At 42.9% G+C, this 20,115-nt stretch overlaps 1 protein-coding gene across 1 annotated transcript in view; it reads right to left on the reverse strand.

The window, feature by feature from the left end:
• Positions 1 to 1,401: 1,401 nt before the first annotated feature.
• The window catches only part of RGS5 (regulator of G protein signaling 5), an 81,541-nt gene continuing 62,827 nt past the window's right edge, over positions 1,402 to 20,115 (reverse strand). The window contains exons 4-5 of the mRNA XM_030207344.1: positions 8,693 to 8,859; positions 1,402 to 3,829 (exon numbers count right to left, since the gene is read on the reverse strand). Of these exons, the coding sequence (XP_030063204.1) occupies positions 3,668 to 3,829; positions 8,693 to 8,859 (329 nt within the window). The 3' untranslated portion in view covers positions 1,402 to 3,667. The remainder of the gene's footprint in view (positions 3,830 to 8,692; positions 8,860 to 20,115) is intronic.

Consider the following 20,115-nt stretch of genomic DNA (forward strand, 5'->3'; position numbering starts at 1 on the left):
CATGACTAGGTAAATTCACCTCCACATTATGTGCCTTGAAATTCAGTTATGCTTATTAGTTTTCTTTTCTGCTTCTTGGTTTGCTTGCCAATGCTTCAGAAAGCTCCAGCAGCCACTTCTAAACTAGAAATTTTATATTGATATTTCCACTCAGATAAATGCGTGTAAATGAAAAGCAAATAACATAACCAGTAGGCCTTGGGTGCAATGATATGGAAAGAACAGACATTGCTAAATACTGAAGACTCTGTTACAATAAGTACAATCTGTTACCAGGGAAATCTAATCTAGACAAACCATCTATCTTTGAGTGGTACTGTTTTTTTTGTAACACTAATTTGAGGCCTCTACTACAGGCAAGAGAATAAAGAAATGCAATATGAATAGTATGACAGAGAACATAAAACAAAGAAATATGCTTTCCTTCTTGCTGTGCATGGCTTCTGGGAGAACATGGATAGAACTAACACAATTTAGAAGCTAATACATGATTCATATACAAAAGATATTGCTGCTAGGAGATCACCACAGTCGATTAGAAGATGCCATTTTGTGCTCATTGCCAGCATCAGTTTTGTGCATGTACACTACGTTTGAGAATGACCTCTCCTGTGGGTTACCATATGGCTGCAGAAAAAGGAGGACAGATTGAGCCAATCTGGATTTTACGTCCATTGCTTTCAATGGAAGCAAAACCCGGACTGGATCAATGTGTCCTCTTTTTTCTGGAGCCGTATGGTAACCCTACTCTCTTGGAGTACAGTCAAGTACTCTCTCTCTGCATGACAGTTCCAAAACTTAAGTTGACTAGCATAGCTTAGAATCCTACTGCATATTTTGGCTGACTAAAAATTGTTCACTCACTCTCTTCCAGGTTCTATGTAAGGCGCAGCGAGTAGCATGTGTTAAATTGTGTGTGTGGCTAATTTACACATGCTACTCAATTGAGTAACAAGCCAATTAGTCATAATAATTGGCCGACAATAACCAATTATCATCACTAATTGGCAATAATTGGAATTTACTTGTGCATCTTTTTAGGCATATTTTAAAAAGAAGTGTGCGTAAATTCCAATGTGCATAGCTGAAAAGGAGGCATGGCCATGGAGGAGTGTAAGCGTGTTGGGGTATCAATCACATTGGGGCAGGCTCTCCACTGAGTGGATGAACACTAAATCCCACAAGGTATAGACTCTTGAGGCAGGCCTGTGGCCAAAACACAGTACTGTGTCAAGTTTTCAATAATGTTTACTCTTTTACACACCATCATATTCTCTACGTCCTGAAGTCATTGGTCCACTTCCCACTTGTTTTTGTGTATCAATCACATTTACATGAATTGTTATAGAATTCAGGGGAACACGCATACATTTGGGTGTGGGCATTTACACCAGGTTTTCAGTGGTGTAAATGCCATGCCTATAGGTACATGCATTCCCCTGGCCTATGTGCTAGTCTATAAACCATGTATTACTGTAGACACGGTTTACAGAAGAACGCTATGCGCGTTATTCTGACATGCCTACATTTAAGACGCCTTATATAGAATCCAGCCCTCCATGAGCAAAAGTACATGTGTTGTCCCACTGTGTGTACTTTTATGTGCATCGAATACAGTTATTCCATAGGGGAGAGTTAGAGAGCAGAATGCTATAATACATGGGGAGGGGGCAGTTCTATAAAAGATGCCCAAATTTGGGAGCTAAAATGCAGGGCGATGAGCATGAATTCCATAACAACATCTGTGGTAGCCTTTGCGGCCAACATTTAGGTGCTATCACGCCATATGAAAGGCAGGCAGAAAGGGTCAGAGGCTCTGGGAAAAAATTAGGCAAGTGCCCTTTATAGAATAGTTCAGAGAGCGAGGATTTACAGCTACTGAAACCTGGCACACAAGTTGGGCGTATAACCTCGGTGTTCTAGAACACTGCACCAACATTTTTGGAATGCTCCTGACCTGCCAATGCTCCTCCCATGGCCACACCCCCTTCTGGGTTGCGTTCGAGACAATTTAGGTATGCAGTGTTATAGAATAGCACTCAGTCAGGCCTGCATGTAAATCCAAATTAGTGACAATTATCATCAATAATTGATTATTGACATCTCACTAACTTATTCATTTGCTTGTGCATCTACCCTTCACACTCAAATTTGGACACCCAACTTTGGGCGACCTATATAGAATCTGGAGGAAAATATTTGCATTTTTAAGACTATACATATTGTTAGAAAGGGTAAAACTTATTAGTGAAAAAAGTGGGTGCAAATTTCTGCCGGTACTGCTTCCCAAGATCAATATTTCCCACTCTCTTATGGAGGCACACCTAGCCAGCATACAAGAGGCTTCTATTATATGCACATTTATCTCATACATGCTCTTTGTGGTAACCCTGGCTTGGTGCCTCCAGGGAGGATTGAGAAGCACTGCGCTAAACAGGTCTCAGAGATAAAGAGAAGGTGTACTTACTTTCCCTTCAGAACTGCTGCAAAGCACCCACAGACTTTTCAGGTACCTGTTCTGTTTTGAAATTGGCCATTATACGAAGTTTTCTCGGATAGAATTTGTTTTCACTTTGCACTTTAACATAAGATGTCTAGATGCGAACTGAGTATACTTAACTCCAAGAAAAGAACTATTGCAAACCAACTTCTAAGTTTATAAGGTCATTCTACAAAAACATCTTCCATAAAGAAATGCATGAGACCTAGTAACAGCAACTGGCACAACCACATAAAGAGAGTGAAGAACTACTGACTACAGTTTGTGGGAAATATATGAATCATAAAGCATTCCTCTTTTTCAGTTCAATTTCCAATATAAGGTATAATCTTGAGAAAGTTCAGCTAAAACAGCAGTATCTCATAATCAGTCAATTTTGATCAAATGTGAGATTGATCTTCTACCACTTTGGTTTAGTACTCTAGCTTTCACTCTTTCATTTTTTTGGAATTAGTAAAAAAACCAACCCCCTCCCCAAAACGGGGGATCCACATTAAAATAGCGGCCATAAGCTGCCTTGGATTTTTCCAAATTGTCCGTCCTTTGTGTTAGAATATGACTTTCCATCCTATAAAGGATGGGCAAGCAAAACTTTTTCTGTGGACAAGGGTAGATTTTGACAGATTTTCTCACGTATGACACTAGGAGGTAAAGCTGCTTTAATGTCTGTTGATACTTCTGCAGGACACAAACAGCAATGGAATTAACCACGAGCGATCCTGTTACACAGTGAACAATAACAAATTTCTTTCTTCTAATTCATGACAGTACTCATTTAACTTTCTCACCCAGAGAGTTCAATCGCTGATCGTTTTAAACTGCTTCAGTTCCAACAGCCATGTAAAGCATTTAAAAACGGGTTAGAAATGCACTGTGAGTAAAATCAAAAGGCTACTAGATTCTGAATCATGCATCAGAAATAAGAGATTAAATCAAAGTAATTTGCAAAACGTTTAATTTTGGTATGTCAATTCTTAACATCCTGAGGATTTTTGTGGAAAAAACGTGTAAGAGACTATTCTTTGGCTGGAACTGATATCTGGCAAATTCAGCACAGCATCCTAAAGAATATGGTAAATCACTCAGCAACATCAGTACATATATATCGCTGCTACAGAAAGCTGGGATCTGGACCCCTAGTAATGCCCTGCACAGCTTTGCACATAGCTACTTGATTAACTCTTGATACATATCGGACCGCACAAATCTGGGGAGGGAATCTTTCTCCATCAGAGCATGGATCTTCTTCTGAGCCAGGTCAAAGCTTGTGACAGAAGGCTCCACCAGGTTCTCAATGGTTACTGCCTTGGTAACGTGATCAATATTAACCTGTGAAGAGGAGAAAATTTCAATTACTATCATCTACTAAATATTGCTAAAAATAAAATCTGCTAGGTTCTTTTGTCCTCCTCTGCAATTCATGCAAAATGGTATATAAAGGACCGGCTCAAGGGGCTATGGCACCCTGAGCCAACTTTTGTGAGGGCAAAAGAACATGTTCTCACTACTGTGAAGGGTAAGCCAGTGAGGTAGGCTTATGTCGCTCTGAGCCAGTACCTCACCTGGCTCATATCATAAGCTGGCACTAGGAATATAAATCTGTGGCAGAGATTAATTACTATTACAGAACTACAGATGCTTGCATATAATGTGATAAAACAGGAAGAACCCATAATTTTTATTTGAATTTGCTAACGCTCATCACAATTCCACAGATTCTATATATGGCGCCCAGATTTGCATACCCAAGAAGTGAGCACAATTTAATTGAGTAACGGGCCCTTAACTATCACTAAATGGGTGCTAACAACCAATTATTGAAGTTAATTGACCCTCATTAAAAGGTGCACATGCATCTGGTTACACATTATTCTATAAGGCATGGTGCCTAACTCTACTACCGTGTTTCCCCGAAAATAAGACACTGTCATATTAATTTTTGCCCCCAAAAATGTGCTAGGTCTTATTTTCAGGGGCTGTCTTATTTTTTGGGGAAACATCGGGGTTGGATCGGGGTTGGCCCGCCCGCCCTCCGTCGCTCCCGGAACTAACCTTAAATGCCCCCTTTCACCTTCGCAGCAAGCAGCAGCAGGGCAGGCCACTCCTTCCTTCCGTGTCCCGCCCTCGCCTGACTTAACATTCGCGACCTCTCTGCCCTGCTGCTACTTGCTGCGAAGGTGAAAGGAGGTATTTAAGGTTAGTTCCGGGAGTGATGGAGGGTGGGTGGAGGGAGGGGTCGGTGACCTTGGGTGGGGGGGCGGCCCGGGGGCGGCCTTGTCCGGCTCTCGGCGGCCCTGCTTTCAAACAAAAATTTGCTAGGTCTTACTTTCGGGGGAGGCCTTATATCTACCAATTCAGGAAAACCTCTACTAGGTCTTATTTTCGGGGGATGTCTTACTTTCGGGGAAACAGGGTAGTGCGTAACTCAAAAAGGGTGTGGCCATGTGAATATCAGGGGCGTTCTGAAAAGTGGTGCCAAACCTAGGTGCCAGCATTTATATCAGGTTTCAGCAGACAAAAGAATCGGCACTAAGCACAATCCTACAAAAGACACATGTCCTTTTCTAAAATGGCAGTGCCCCTAGTGGTTGTTTTGTAGTACTACTGCTAAGACACTGCCATTTTGATAACTAGAGTTTGAGGAGCAGGATCAAAAAAGGAGATCATTCCAGCCCCTTCCCACTAGACACCAGGGATCTCCCAAGGGTAAGTCCTGAGATCAGTGAGGGTTATGCATAGGACTGGGGCGTGTGGGGAGGGATAGCTTTTGGGTTTTGGGTGGTGCTTCATGTATTGAGAGGGATGAGGGGGCTCAGATCTGGGGGTGGTGGTGGCTGGGAAGAGGATTGGAGGGATCAGACTGGTACTTCCCCTTATGTGGGTCCCAGACAATATTCAGCCAGGGTCCGTATAAGTCAGGGTGGTGCACGCTTGGCCAGTCAAACCCCAATATTCAGTGTCAGTGGACCAGCATCAAATATCAAGACCTAATTCAGCCTACAGCAGTTAGCATTAAAAAAAATCAATGACTGCCATTGGCTGAATATTGAGCAGTTGGTTTTCAACTGTTTAATACAGATAAGTAAAGACAAGAGATTTACTGCATGAAGATCACTGAAATGAGAGCGGGACTGAGTGTGTCTGAAATAATCATCTCAGTTCAGCAACCATGGAGAGGAAAGGTTGCTAACTTGGCTGAATGACCTCAATGGGAATGAAAGGAGATGAATGCTGCAGTTGCTGAATGTCAAACCAGTAAAAAGGTGATGAATTTGCAAGGGTAAAAGGGGGGAGAGAAAGCTCGTGAGAACTTGCCTTGCTGTGTCGAAGCCAAGATGGAGAATTTCTCCCTTGTGTGGGGGGGGGGGGGGGGGGGGGGGGGGGGGGGGGGGGGGGTGGATGCAGAGGACTACCCAAGGGGCTAGGGGTTCTGGAATCGAACAATAGGGTCAAAGGTTACTCCTGGCTGAGAAATGAGCAAAGCAGATGTCAAGGAGGCAGGAGAGAAGGGGATCACCTACAACATTTAATCTAAGAAGGTTTTAGGACCAAGGCAGAAACAGCTTTAGACTGTCAGTTCAGTACAAACAAAAGGTAAACATATATACACAGCTATAAAGACAGAAGAGAGGAACCCGTTTCAGAGTAAGTGCATGCTTTTAAAATATGAATGTGGATGCCTACTTATTGCCAAATAGACACACACATCTAAATTTATTTATTTACACATTTCTAGTCTGCCTACAAGTAGGTTAAATACAAGATAACACACATAATTTCCGCAATTAACCAGATTATATAGACACATCAATATAATGATAAAATCAAAATCAAAGACTATAATGCAAAAAACATTGCATATAACCAAACCTGTGATACCCTTCCTCACTTGCACTGCTTTTACAGTCTTTAGGAATTACTTTTTATATTTATGCAGACATGTCCAGCCACTTTTTCCCCTTGAATCTCATTCTCCACAAGTTGTCAATGATATCTCAGCAAAACCGGCCAAAGTTTCCAATTGGCTATGTTCAAAGTATCTAAAACTAAATGTTTCAAAGACGGTTTGAGTGTTCTTTCCCTTGGTAGGTCCAGCTATTCTCCCACATTCTCCATCTCTCCTTTGAAAGATTCCATTAAAATTTTGGGTATTGTGGTAAACAATCATCTTACTTTTTCTTTCAGAAATCAACTTCTACTCTTAGGCAAATTCAAGCTGCCCGCTCTCTTTTTGATCTACAGTCCCTCCATTTACTGATACATTCTTTAGTTATTTCCTGTGTTGGTCTTCCTCAATATCAAATCTGTCATCTTCAGTTAATTCAGAATACTGCAGTTAAGCTCATTCACAGCCCATGTAAGTGTGATAGTATTATCCCCCCTTCTGAAATTGGAACATTGACTCCGTATTCATCACTGCATTTCTTTTAAAATATTGGCACTAAATCACCAAATTATTCATATGGGGATCCCTCAGTTTTTCTTTTGTTTGCTTATTCCTTATACACCAATGCGTACCCTGCATTCTGTGGACCAGCAGCTGCATGCTGACCCATTGCACCTATGGATTCATTCCCACTGAGATAGATTTGCATGCTTTTCCGTACTTGCTCTTACCCTTTGGAACTCCGTACCCCTCAGTTTCCAGTTAGAACTTTCTTTTAATACATTTAAGACAACACTAAAAACTAGATCCAAACTACAGGCATTAGTATATGCATCTTTCTAGTTATTGCCCTTTCACCATTTCTATAGAGGTATTTAGTGTCATAGGGGTTTTCATTATCTGGGGACTTTGTTCACCCATCCCCAAAGATTTTATATTTGAATCTTATTATTAGGAGGTACTCCATAGATTTATGCTCTTCCATTGTTACTATAATATCATGGTCTCATGAGACTATAAACCTATACTATAAACCTACACAGTACCTTCAGAGTACCTTCAGAGTACACTCTCATGGTTCTTCCTCCACCCCATCCCGCTCTCTATTGGAGTTCCTCAGGGATCTGTCCTTGGACCCCTTCTTTTTTCAATCTACACCTCTTCCCTGGGCTCCCTGATCTCATCTCATGGCTTCCAATATCATCTTTATGCTGACGACACCCAGCTTTATCTCTCCACACCAGACATCACTGCCAAAACCCAGGCCAAAGTTTCGGCTTGCTTATCCGACATTGCTGCCTGTATGTCCAACCGCCACCTGAAACTGAACATGGCCAAGACCGAGCTTATTGTCTTGCCACCCAAAACCACTTCCCCTCTCCCTCCACTCTCTATCTCAGTTGATAACACCCTCATCGTCTCCGTCTCATCTGCCCGCAACCTTGGAGTCATCTTCGACTCCTCCCTCTCCTTCTCTGCGCATATCCAGCAGATAGCCAAGACCTGTCGCTTCTTCCTCTATAACATTAGCAAAACTCGCCCTTTCCTCTCTGAGCACACCACCCGAACTCTCTTCCACTCTCTCATTACCTCTCGCTTTGACTACTGCAACCTACTCCTCACTGGCCTCCCACTTAGCCATCTATCCCCCTTCAGTCTGTTCAGAACTTGGCTGCAAGTCTTATCTTCCGCCTGGACCGATATACTTATATCACCCCTCTCCTCAAGTCACTTCACTGGCTTCTGATCAGGTACCACATACAGTTCAAGTTTCTCCTACTAACCTACAAATGCACTCGATCTGCAGCCCCTCCTTACCTCTCTACCCTCATCTCCCCTTACGTTCCTACCCGTAACCTCCGCTCGCAAGACAAATCCCTCCTCTCAGTACCCTTCTCCACCACCACCAACTCTAGGCTCCGCCCTTTCTGCCTCGCCTCACCCTATGCTTGGAATAAACTCCCTGAGCCCATACACCAGGCCCCCTCCCTGCCCATCTTCAAATCCTTGCTCAAAGCCCACCTCTTCAATGTCGCCTTCGGCACCTAATCACTACACCTCTATTCAGGAAATCTTGACTCCCCCAACTTGACATTTCGTCCTTTAGATTGTAAGCTTTTTTGAGCAGGGATGGTCCTTCTTTGTTAAACTGTACAGCGCTGCGTAACCCTAGTAGCGCTCTAGAAATGTTAAGAAGTAGTAGTAGTATAAACCTATATCTTATCAGTCTTTGTTTGGAATTAGGACACAAATTCATATTCTCAACACATACTCTGCAGAATCATGATCAGTATATCCCCACAAACCTCTCTGGGAGCCTCTGCTTGGATGTATTCCTCATAGATTTTCTTGGCCTTCAAAGCCAGTTTGGTGGGTGACTTGGTCTTCTTGTAGTCCTCGCATGCAATCCAGAACTCAATATTCTCCTCACTGAATTCTGATTTCAGAAAATTTCTGAAAGTCGCAAGCCCATCTGACAATAAAACAACAGAAACAAAAATGTGGGACCTGAAATTCAAAAGGGTTTAACCAATAGTCAGCTAACCAGGTAGTGGTCTGAATATCGCTGATATCTGGTTAACTTAGGGGAGGCAGCCACAGCCTGGATATTCAATGTCAGGACACTTGCTTAAGGCCAGCCCTGCCCAGACCTATCACTTGCTGCTAACACAGGCGAACACGGCACTACAGTTGATCAAACAGATGTTGCCACGTTATGCTCGCTGTCCTCCTCTCTTGGTTTTAAAAGTGGAGAGAGCACAGTACATCCTGGTGACATTTATTTCAGCATTCATATCACCTTACTCACCTGGGTTCTCTTTTACTAAGCTGCGTAAGCGTCTATGCGCCCAATATGTGCCAAAATGAAGTTACCGCCCAACTACCTCTTGGCTCTTGTGGTAATTTCATTTTTGGCACACATCTGAAAAATATTTTTTATTTTTGGATGCGCGTAATGGACACATGCCAAGTGGCATTTGATGCGTGTGGGCCATTACTGCCCGGATTCTTTACCGCTAGGTCAATGCCTGGTGGTAAGTTATCAGACCCAAAATGGACACGCAGCAATTTTGATTTCGCCACACGTCCATTTTCAGGTGAACAAAGAGGCCTTCTTTACAGGTGCGCCTAAAAATGGATTGGCGTGCGCCCCAAACCCATGCCTACACTACAGAAAGCCATTTTTCAGTGTGCCTTTGTAAAAGGACCTCCTGGTTTGCAGTGGGTGTTGGGGCTGCCAGAATGTATGGCAATTAGGCTGATATGAAATGACAGTCGTAGTAATAACACAGACATCCATGTGGCCAAGTTGACAGGTTGAGATGGTAGAAATGAAGAGCAGCCTGGGTGCTTTTTTATATTATAGATTTTAATGAATTAGAATAAGAACATATAAAGAAATGCAATATTCGCAAAAAACAAAGAAATAAAATAAAACTATTTCAGCAACAAGCTTACATCTGGCGGAAACTACTACCAGCTGAATACCAGCAACAATCTCAATCAATTACATAAAGAAACAGAGACCAGGTGCAGAATAAGAAACTAGGATCTAAATCCCCTTTCAGAGAAAACACAAAAGATAACCAAAGTAAGTAATATTTTCCTGCTCATCGACATTCTGTACAGCAATGTGCTGCTGCGGCTAGGAAAGCAAATAGAATGTTGGGTATCATTAGAAAAGGGATTGAAAACAAAAATAAGTATATTATTCTGCCGTTGTATCGCTGCATGGTGCGACCGCACCTCGAGTATTGTGTTCAATTCTGGTCGCCGCACCTCAAAAAAGACATAGTGGAATTGGAAAAGGTGCAGAGAAGGGCGACAAAGATGATACAGGGGATGGGACGACTTCCCTATTAGGATAGGCTGAAGAGGCTGGGGCTCTTCAGCTTGGAGAAAAGGCGGCTGAGGGGAGATATGATAGAGGTCTATAAGATAATGAGTGGAATGGAACAGGCCGATGTGGAGGGTCTGTTTACGCTTTCCAAAAATGCTAGAACAAGGGGTCATGCGATGAAGTTGCAGTGTGGTAAATTTAAAACGAATCTGAGGAAATGTTTCTTCACTCAATGTGTAGTTAAACTCTGGAATTCGCTGCCGGAAAAGGTGGTTAAGGCGGTAAACTTAGCGGACTTCAAAAAATGGCTGGACGGCTTCCTGGAGGAAAAAGCCATAGAATGTTATTGAATGGACGAGGGAGTAATACAGTATTTCTAGAATGGGCGGGACAAATTGCTTGTTCTTTTAGCCGCTGTCGGTGACAGGGTGCTGGGCTCGATGGACCCTTGGTCTGTCCCAGCATGGCGATGCTTATTGTTAAGAGATTTCTTATTGTTACAGGTTTCTCCTCAAGAAAATATTCAAATTGAAAAGGATCTGAAAAAATAACACATCAATTTATTCCTATAAGTAACCATACATTTGCAGGGAACCTTAAAGAAGAAGGAAGCCCTCACAGTTAAAACCTTAGGCTTCAGTGGTAAGAAAGTTTTCCTTCTCTATTGAGCTGGTCTGGTTACATTTCGGAATACCGTAACATCCTGTCCACAAAATGGTACCAATTTGTTAGAAAAATATTATGATAATAAAACTAATTTCTACTCCTCAGACTGAAAAGTTACAATCGAAATAGATCTCTTAATAATAAAATCCTGTTAAGACTCTACAAACTTCGACAAGTCTAGACTATCAGGAGAACTAATTGAATCTAAGGCTCCGTTAATCACCCTAGAGCCCCTAAGCAAATAATAAGTTTTAACCACAGTCACAGGCTGGCTGGTGAAACTGCACTGCATCTCTTAAGTGTACCTTAAATAGCTCAGAAAGTGCTAAATAGTGTGTAACAGGAAAATTAACTGTTCTCAAATTGCAAGCCCTAGAGACATTCTCAATAGCTTCTAACTGCAAGTGTACAGTCAAGCTATCTTTTGCAGCAGCTGTAATCACTGATTGCAATGTAGATCACTGAGTCTCAGTTTTATTAAGATGTGATTCAACATCCATGCTCCAAGCTCTTAGCTGAGGAAAATTTGCATAACTGGGCTAAGTTTTCCTGTAACACACTCTCCATTCTAGTCACTAGAGCCTGAATATCTTTTAAAGTTACCCAAGTGGTAAAAGAAACTGCTGCAGAGTCACAGTTGGATTATATGTCAGATGACAGTTTAATAGGGATGAGCAAAGGAATATTGTCACTCACTTTATAGATTTTACCAAAGAACTAGAAGAACCTCCAGATAAACCACTGGGGGATGAACTGCCCTCATTAAGATAGGGAAGAGACCTCTCCAACAAAGCAGCTTAGGGGGTGGGTTTGCTCATTTGACATTAAGAAGGCTTCAGTGGGAGATACCAACCTTGTTCCATCAGAAACAATTCCACTTACCACAGAGATGTGTTGATCCATGGGGACCTTCACTTGTGAAGTCTTTGAGACTCCACTCCTCCTCCTTTAGTCTTCCATTTCCCCCTCAATAAAATAGACCAGAATCTCCCACTCTGTGCTCCTAAAACAGCTTAGATGGGGCTTCTAAGGGACCAGACCTGCCCCTTAGGTCATGCCCCTTCAGGAATCCACGGCTGTGTTCTGTGGTAGGGGCTTTGAATGTAAAGATAGCACTCAATGATGTCACCAGCTTACTCCCATCTATGTAGGTGCTTGTGCTCTGGACCTGTCAAATACCCAGACTCAGCCATAAGATGTTCCCCAGGCCAAAGATTGCATTTTAGGTATATTAAAAGCAGGAAGCCGGCAAAAGAATTGGTTGGACTGCTAGATGACTGAGGAGTAAAAGGGGTGATCAGGGAAGACAAAGCTGTAGTGGAGAGATTAAATGAATTCTTTGCTTCGGTCTTCACCGAGGAAGATTTGGGTGGGATACCAGTGCCAGAAATGGTATTCGAAGCTGACGAGTCGGAGAAACTTAATGAATTCTCTGTAAACCTGGAGGATGTAATGGGGCAGTTCTACAAACTGAAGAGTACCAAATCTCCTGGACTGGATGGTATTCATCCCAGAGTACTGATAGAACTGAAAAATGAACTTGCGGAGTTGTTGTTAGTAATATGTAATTTATCCTTAAAATCGAGCGTGGTACCGGAAGATTGGAGGGTGGCCAATGTAACGCCGATTTTTAAAAAAGTATCCAGAGGAGATCCGGGAAATTATAGACCGGTGAGTCTGACGTTGGTGCCGGGCAAAATGGTAGAGACTATTATTAAGAACAAAATTACAGAGCATATTCAAAAGCATGGATTAATGAGACAAAGTCAACATGGATTTAGTGAAGGGAAATCTTGCCTCACCAATCTACTACATTTCTTTGAAGGGGTGAACAAACATGGATAAAAGGGAGCCGGTTGATATTGTGCACCTGGATTTTCGAAGGCGTTTGACAAAGTACCTCATGAAAGACTCCAGAGGAAATTGGGCAGTCATGGGATTGGAGGTAGTGTTCTATTGTGGATTAAAAACTGGTTAAAAGATAGAAAACAAAGAGTAGGGTTAAACGGTTAGTATTCTCAATGGAGAAGGGTAGTTAGTGGGGTTCCCCAGGGGTCTGTGCTGAGACTGCTGCTTTTTAACATATTTATAAATGACCTAGAAATGGGAGTAACTAGTGAGGTAATTAAATTTGCTGATGACTCAAAGTTATTCAAAGTCATTAAATCGTGGGAGGATTGTGAAAAATAACAAGAGGACCTTACGAGACTGGGAGACTGGGCATCTAAATGGCAGATGATGTTTAATGTGAGCAAGTGCAAAGTGATGCATGTGGGAAAGAGGAACCCGAATTATAGCTACGTCATGCAAGGTTCCATGTTAGGAGTCACAGACCAAGAAAGGGATCTAGGTTGATGATACGTTGAAACCTTCTGCTCAGTGTGCTGCTGCGGCTAAGAAAGCAAATAGAATGTTAGGTATTATTAGGAAAGGAATGGAAAACAAAAATGAGGATGTTATAATGCCTTTGTATGGCTCCATGGTGCGACCGCACCTCAAATATTGTGCTCAGTTCCGGTTGCCGTATCTCAAAAAAGATATCATGGAATTAGAAAAGGTGAAGAACGGCAACGAAAATGATAAAGGGGATGGGGCGACTTCCCTATGAGGAAAGGCCCAAGCGGCTAGAGCTCTTCAGCTTGGAGAAAAGGCAGCTGAGGGGAGATATGATAGAGGCCTATAAAATAATGAGTGGAGTTGAACGGGTAGATGTGAAGCATCTGTTTACGCTTTCCAAAAATGCTAGAACTAGGGGGCATGCGATGAAGCTACAATGCAGTCAATTTAAAATGAATCAGAGAAAATGTTTCTTCACTCAACGTGTAATTAAACTCTGGAATTCGTTGCCAGAGAATGTGATAAAGGCGGTTAGCTTAGCGGAGTTTAAAAAAGGTTTGGACGGATTCATAAAGGGAAAGTCCATAGACCATTATTAAATGGACTTGGGGAAAATCCACTATTTCTGGGATAAGCAGTATAGAATGTTTTGTAATTTTTTGGGATCTTGCCAGGTATTTCTGACCTGGATTGGCCACTGTTGGAAACAGGATGCTGGGCTTGATGGACCTTTGGTCTTTCCCAGTATGGTAATACTTATGTACTTATGTAGGAAGGGGTGAAGGGAATGAAAGGGGTTATTGGCTGGAAGAGAGACTTCTGCTCTGAAATGCTGGTAGAGGCAAGAGAGAAGCTGTAAAGGGATGGATGATGGGGACAGGGACTGATACTGAAGCAGTAGGAGAGGAGTAAACAAGGTTGTGAGGGTGAGAGGAACTCAGGGAGAGAGCATGCAGGGTTGGTTTAAGGCAGACTGGGGCCCAGGGCAGAAATTAAGGAGGGGCCCCCCTCCCCCAATCTTCCCACCCACCACTGCTGCCATATATGAAACAACTTTAAATTACTTCGCACACAAAACACAGGTCTTCACCAAATACAGAACAAGGGATCAGAAATTTGAAAAATGGAAATATGAAACATGGCAAGTACTGCAACACTGAAGAAATAAAAACAAACATGCATGTCCTTTTTGTATTGAACACAATTGGTAGCATCATTATGGGGGGGGGGGGGGTGTCCTCCCCCTCCCCCACTTTGGGCTCAGACCCACCAAAATTGGCTGGTAGAAATCCCCAAGCTACGCCAGCTGAAGATCACCTTCTCTGGTCCAGCAGCCAGAGCTTTCCAAGCTCTGCAACTGGTGGCTGTGTCCTCAAGCTGCTGCCGTCGCCATTGCTGGACCCCCCCACCCCATGCATGCTCAGTTTTCATGTATGCAGAAAAATCAAGCCTTCACGGGCATGGGTCAGCAGTGGCGGCAGCAGCTCGGGGACACTGCCACTGGTTGCAGACCTTGGAAGAGTTCTGGCTTTCGGAGCAGCAAAGAAAGAGGAAATCTTCACCTGGAGAGACCTAGAGATCCCTACCAGCGCAGGCATTTATATTTTGCATTCAGGTGTGTGTGTGGGGTGGGGTGGGGGGCAGGAAGCAGGCAGCAGGGAGAGAATTTGGTGCTCACCCACTTATGTTTAGCTCTGTTCCCCCTCCCCCACCAATCAACCATTTGGCTATGCCAATAAACACAATACAAAGTCATTTGTGATACACAAATCCCAAAGCTAAATTCCAGTTAATAAATTGAAAATAAATTTTCTATCTTTGTTGTCTGGACATTTTATTTTTCTGTCATGTTGGTCCCGGTTTCTCTGTCTTCTGCTAATTTTTTTTCAGCGACTTTTGTCTATTTGTCTTTTCTTCTCTCTCCTGTCTTGTTCTATTCCTTCACTACACCTGTCTCTGATATATTGATCCTTCCCTTATCTGTCTTATCTCCTTTTCAGTCTCTCTATCCACTCAAACTTCATCTTCTTTTTCACCTTTCTTCTTTTAACTTTTCAGCTACCTATTAGCTTTCCATATTCTTCTCTCATTCCTTAGCTGTCCCTTTTCCCATCACTCATTCCCTAGCCTGCTATTCCCTTCCATCTTTTATCTACCCTCCATTACTACATTTTAACCTCTGTATTCATTATCCTCCTCTCACTAATTATCTTGCCATCCCTTCTTGGCCTGTCCCACATGGTTCCGCCATTTCCACTATTTCCCCTCCCTCTCCCTTCCTCCCTCCACTGTTGGAGCCCAATATTGCTTCTCACTATCCCCCCCCCACCATGGCCTAACACCTCCCTGTCCCTTTTTCTCCACACCCCTATCATCTTCCTGTCCCAACTCTGTACCCTCCTGCCCCCCCCCATTGTCAATCATCTCTCTTCTTCTCTCTCCCCTCCATGGTCCAACATTGCTCCCTCTGTTTCCTGCTACTGTTGTTCCCCTCCCACCCTATCCCACATAGGCTAGCATCTCTCCCTACCTCTTCCCCTCCCATTGTTCAACACCTACCTCTCCTTCCCTTCCTTCCCTGGGTCTTTCTTCCCAACTGCCCTCCCATTTATCATCTCTCCCTCCCTCCCTCCCTCCCCACCACTTCTGAGTCCAATGGAATTGATCCAGAGGGCGGCTACAAAATCGGTAAGTGGTCTTGGTCATTAAACATGTAGGGACAGTCTTAGGAACCTCAACATGTATACATTGGAAGAGAGGCGGGAGAGAGGGGATATGATAGAGACATTTAAATACCTCAGTGGCGTTAATGTACAGGAGGTGAGTCTTTTTCAAATGAAGGAAAACTCTGGCATGAGGGGGCATACAATGAAGTTAAGAGGAAATAGGCTTAGGAGGAATCTAAGAAAATACTCTTTCACGGAAAGGGTGGTGGATGCATGGAATGGCATCTCGTGGAGGTCGTGGAGACAAGGTCTGTGTCAAAATTTAAGAAAACAAGGGACAGGCATGTGGGATCCTTTAGGAAAGGAAGAGGTAGTGGTTACTAAGGATGGGCAGACTGGATGGGCCACTTGGCCCTTATCTGCCATCATATTTCTGTGTTTCTATTTAGTGAATGCAGATCTAAATAGTATGCCATCACCTTTATTTATTTTATTTATTTTGCTGCATTTATATCCCATATTTTCCCACCTATTTGCAGGTTCAATGTGGCTTACAATATAATACAACTACAATCACATTGATTCCAGATTTTATAGATTTAGATTTGGAAGAGTATGTTATTAAATTGCATGAATTTTTTAATTTTGTGTAAAAAACAATTGTTTGAATTTTCTTGGATTCCAAAACATTCTTTAGCAAGAAATAATTGGTATCATCATGAGCTGCTTTTTATTCTATGCCAGATTCAACAGCTCGAATGTAGGTGGCACAGAGGAATTGAAGAGGAAATGCCAGTTGCAAAGTAAATATTATCATCAGGAAATTTTTAAAAAGTTAAAAAGGAGTATTTAAATAAAAAATTGGCAGCATTTGACAATAACCCTCACCAATTTTTTAAAATAGTAAGAGAACTAACCACTTCTCATATCCTGTATCATTGGATGAGTCTCTAACTAGTATTGGGTTTGCTAAATTATTTTTAGGATAAATTAGCTAAACTATTTTCTTCTGGAAGATTTTCTGTATAATCTGAAGTAGGAACAATTGAATTACCTACTGTGTATGATACAGATGTCGAAGAGGGAGAATTAGGGTGTATGTTAACATGCACAATCCCTGGAACAACTCAGGTGAGCAAATATCTTCACTCAATCAAGTCATCCGCTATATTGTTAGATCGGATACCTTACTGTTATTTGTCTCAATTCAATGAATCTGTTGCGCTCATCTTAGCATGTTTAATAAAGTTTTCTTTTCAGAAACTGTGTGTTCCAAATAAGCTTAAGGAAGCTGTTAGTACTCCAATTCTATAAAAAAGGGAAGACTTAGTTATTCATGAAAAGTTATGAGTTGAATGTAAATTGAGTAGTATAATTTTATCTTACCAGCCGATATTCAGCCAGTGGCAGTCAGTATTTTTTTTAAATGCTGACCGTTGCTAGAAACTAGCTCCAGATATTCAGGGCAGTAGTACAATGATGCCATCACTAGGGGCAGGAGCTAGAGGGGGGTTTCCTTCTGCCTCCATCACCCCCACTAGACCACCAAGGGGGTTGTTGTGGGGGTGGGGGGTGGAAAGGAGGTACTTAAGCTTTTGAGCTGTCTAAAATTTACTCACTTAGCTATGCAAGTGCCGGCACTCCCACCCTTACCCTCTTTCTGCCTCTTTGCCCCAGATCATCACTGTGGTCCCCAGTCTCTCCTCCCATGCCATCAATTCAGAACAGTCATTACTAATCCCCTCCTCACTTCTATTGCTCAACACGATACCAGTTAACCTGAAGCCCATTCTATTTTGCTGTAAGGTAACCATTGGAAATGGGGTTGGCCTCAGGTCTATTACCACCATTCTTCAAAATGCAATATGTACCAGAGGGGCAAATTCAACTACAGATCAGTTCCCCTATTTCAAGATACAGTACAGACAGGGTAGGGGGGGGGGGGGGGGGTCAGGACAGTAGGAGACTATTGAGAGCCCTGGGAGGTTGTTTACAGTGGCAGCAGTGTGAGCTATTGAGCGGCTCGAGCTGATGTTTTGAAAAGAAAAGAAAAATCAACATGCTGTTCCTTTTCTTTTGTTTTCAAAAGAAATTGAAACTAAACAGGAAATTATTAATTTCCTATGATGTTTGAAATGAAATCATATCCCCACTGAGTCTTTAAAAACATTAATTAGATAAACTTCTGAGAGTGGGTAATAGGAATGAACTTCTATTTGAACTGCTGGGGCCTTCCAAATGACCCAGACAGATCACTATTGAAAACAGGATACTGGGCTCCATGGACCATTGATCACCCCTTGGCATTTCTTATGTTACTTGGGTGTTGCCAGAGAATGAAAATTTAGGTTTTATTTATTTATTGGGATTTTGCTCCCACCTTTTTCAGTAGCAGCTGAAGGTGTTACAGTCAGGTACACTGGATATTCCTCTGTTTCTGGAGGATTCATAATCTAATTTTGTAGTTGAGGCAATGGAGGATTAGGTGAGTTGCCCAAGACCACAACAGGAAGCAGTGAACTTTGAACCGGCCACCTCTGGATAACAAGACCAGTGTCCTAACCACTAGGCTACTCCTCCATGCCACTATCAGGCTTATTTTCGAAAGAGAAGGGCGCCCATCTTCCGACACAAATCGGGAGATGGGCGTCCTTCTCTCAGGGTTGCCCAAATTGGCATAATCGAAAGCTGATTTTGGGTGTCCTCAACTGCTTCCCGTCGCGGGGACGACCAAAGTTCACGGGGGCGTGTCGGAAGCATAGCAAAGGCAGGACTGGGGCATGCTTAACACATGGGCATGCTCGGCCGATAATGGAAAAAAGAAGGGCGTCCCTGACAAGCACTTGGCTGACTTTACTTGGTCCATTTTTTCTTACGACCAAGCCTCAAAAAGGTGCCCGAACTGACCAGATGAACACCGGAGGGAATCGGGGATCTCATCCCCTTACTCCCCCAGTGGTCACCAACCCCCTCCCACCCTAAAAAAAACTTAAATTTTTTTTTTGTCAGCCTCTATGCCAGCCTCAAATGTCATGCCCAGCTCCATGATAGCAGTATGCAGGTCCATGGAGCAGTTTTAGTGGGTGCAGTGCACTTCAGCCAGGCGGACTCAGGCCCATCCCCCCCTACCTGTTACTTGTGGTGGTAAATGTGAGCCCTTCAAAACCCACCAAAAACTCACTGTACCCACATGTAGGTGCCCCCCTTCACCCCTTAGGGCTATGGTAGTGGTGTATAGTTGTGGGGAGTGGGTTTTGGGGGGCTCAGCACCAAAGGTAAGGGGGCTATGCACCTAGGAGCAATTTGTGAAGTCCACCTCAGTGCCCCCTAGGGTGCCCGGTTGGTGTCCTGGCATGTGAGCTCCTCCCATGACCAAATGGATTGGATTTGGTCGTTTTTGAGATGGGTGGCCTCAGTTTCCATTATGGCTGAAAACCGGGGACAACCATCTCTAAGGTCGACCGTCTCAACATTTAGGTCGACCATCTTTGATGAGGTTTGGGCGTCCCCGACCGTATTATCAAAACAAAATATGGACGCCCATCTTGTTTCGATAATACGAGTTTCCCCACCCCTTTGTGGGGCCGTCCTGCGAGGACGCCCTCATGAAAATTTGGGCGCTCCGTTCAATTATGCCCCTCCACGTATTGCTTTACTATAGTACTAACTGCTGTAAGATAATTTTTATATGGCAGATGCTGTGGGCTTTTCTTTTGTTTCAGTAAGTTTAGGAATTGTGGGGTTGATATTCATCCAGCGGTAGTAAGCACATAGACAACATGGTTTAATGGGACAAAGTCAACATGTATTTAGCCAAGGAAAGTCTTGCCTCTCCAATTTGCTAGATTTTGTGAAGGCAGGAATAAACATGTCGATAAAAGTGAGCCAGTTCATCTTGAAGAAATTACAAAGCCATAGGATAGGAGGCAATGCTCTGTTGTGGATTGAGAACTAGTTAAAATATAGAAAACAGAGGGTAGGGTTAAATGGCCAGTTCTTTCAATGGAGAAGGGTGAATATTGGAGTGCCACAGGGATCTATACTGGGATCAGTGCTTTCTAACATATTTATAAATGATCTAGAAATGGGAACGCCAAGTAGGTGATCAAATTTGCAGATGACACAAAACTATTCCAAGTTGTTAAATCGCTTGCAGACTGAAACTGCAGGAGGTCCTAATGAGACTATAAGACTGGGCAGATGAAATTTAATGTGAACA

This window comes from Microcaecilia unicolor, chromosome 6 (genome assembly GCF_901765095.1).
Source record: "Microcaecilia unicolor chromosome 6, aMicUni1.1, whole genome shotgun sequence".
NCBI classification, from domain to species: domain Eukaryota; kingdom Metazoa; phylum Chordata; class Amphibia; order Gymnophiona; family Siphonopidae; genus Microcaecilia; species Microcaecilia unicolor.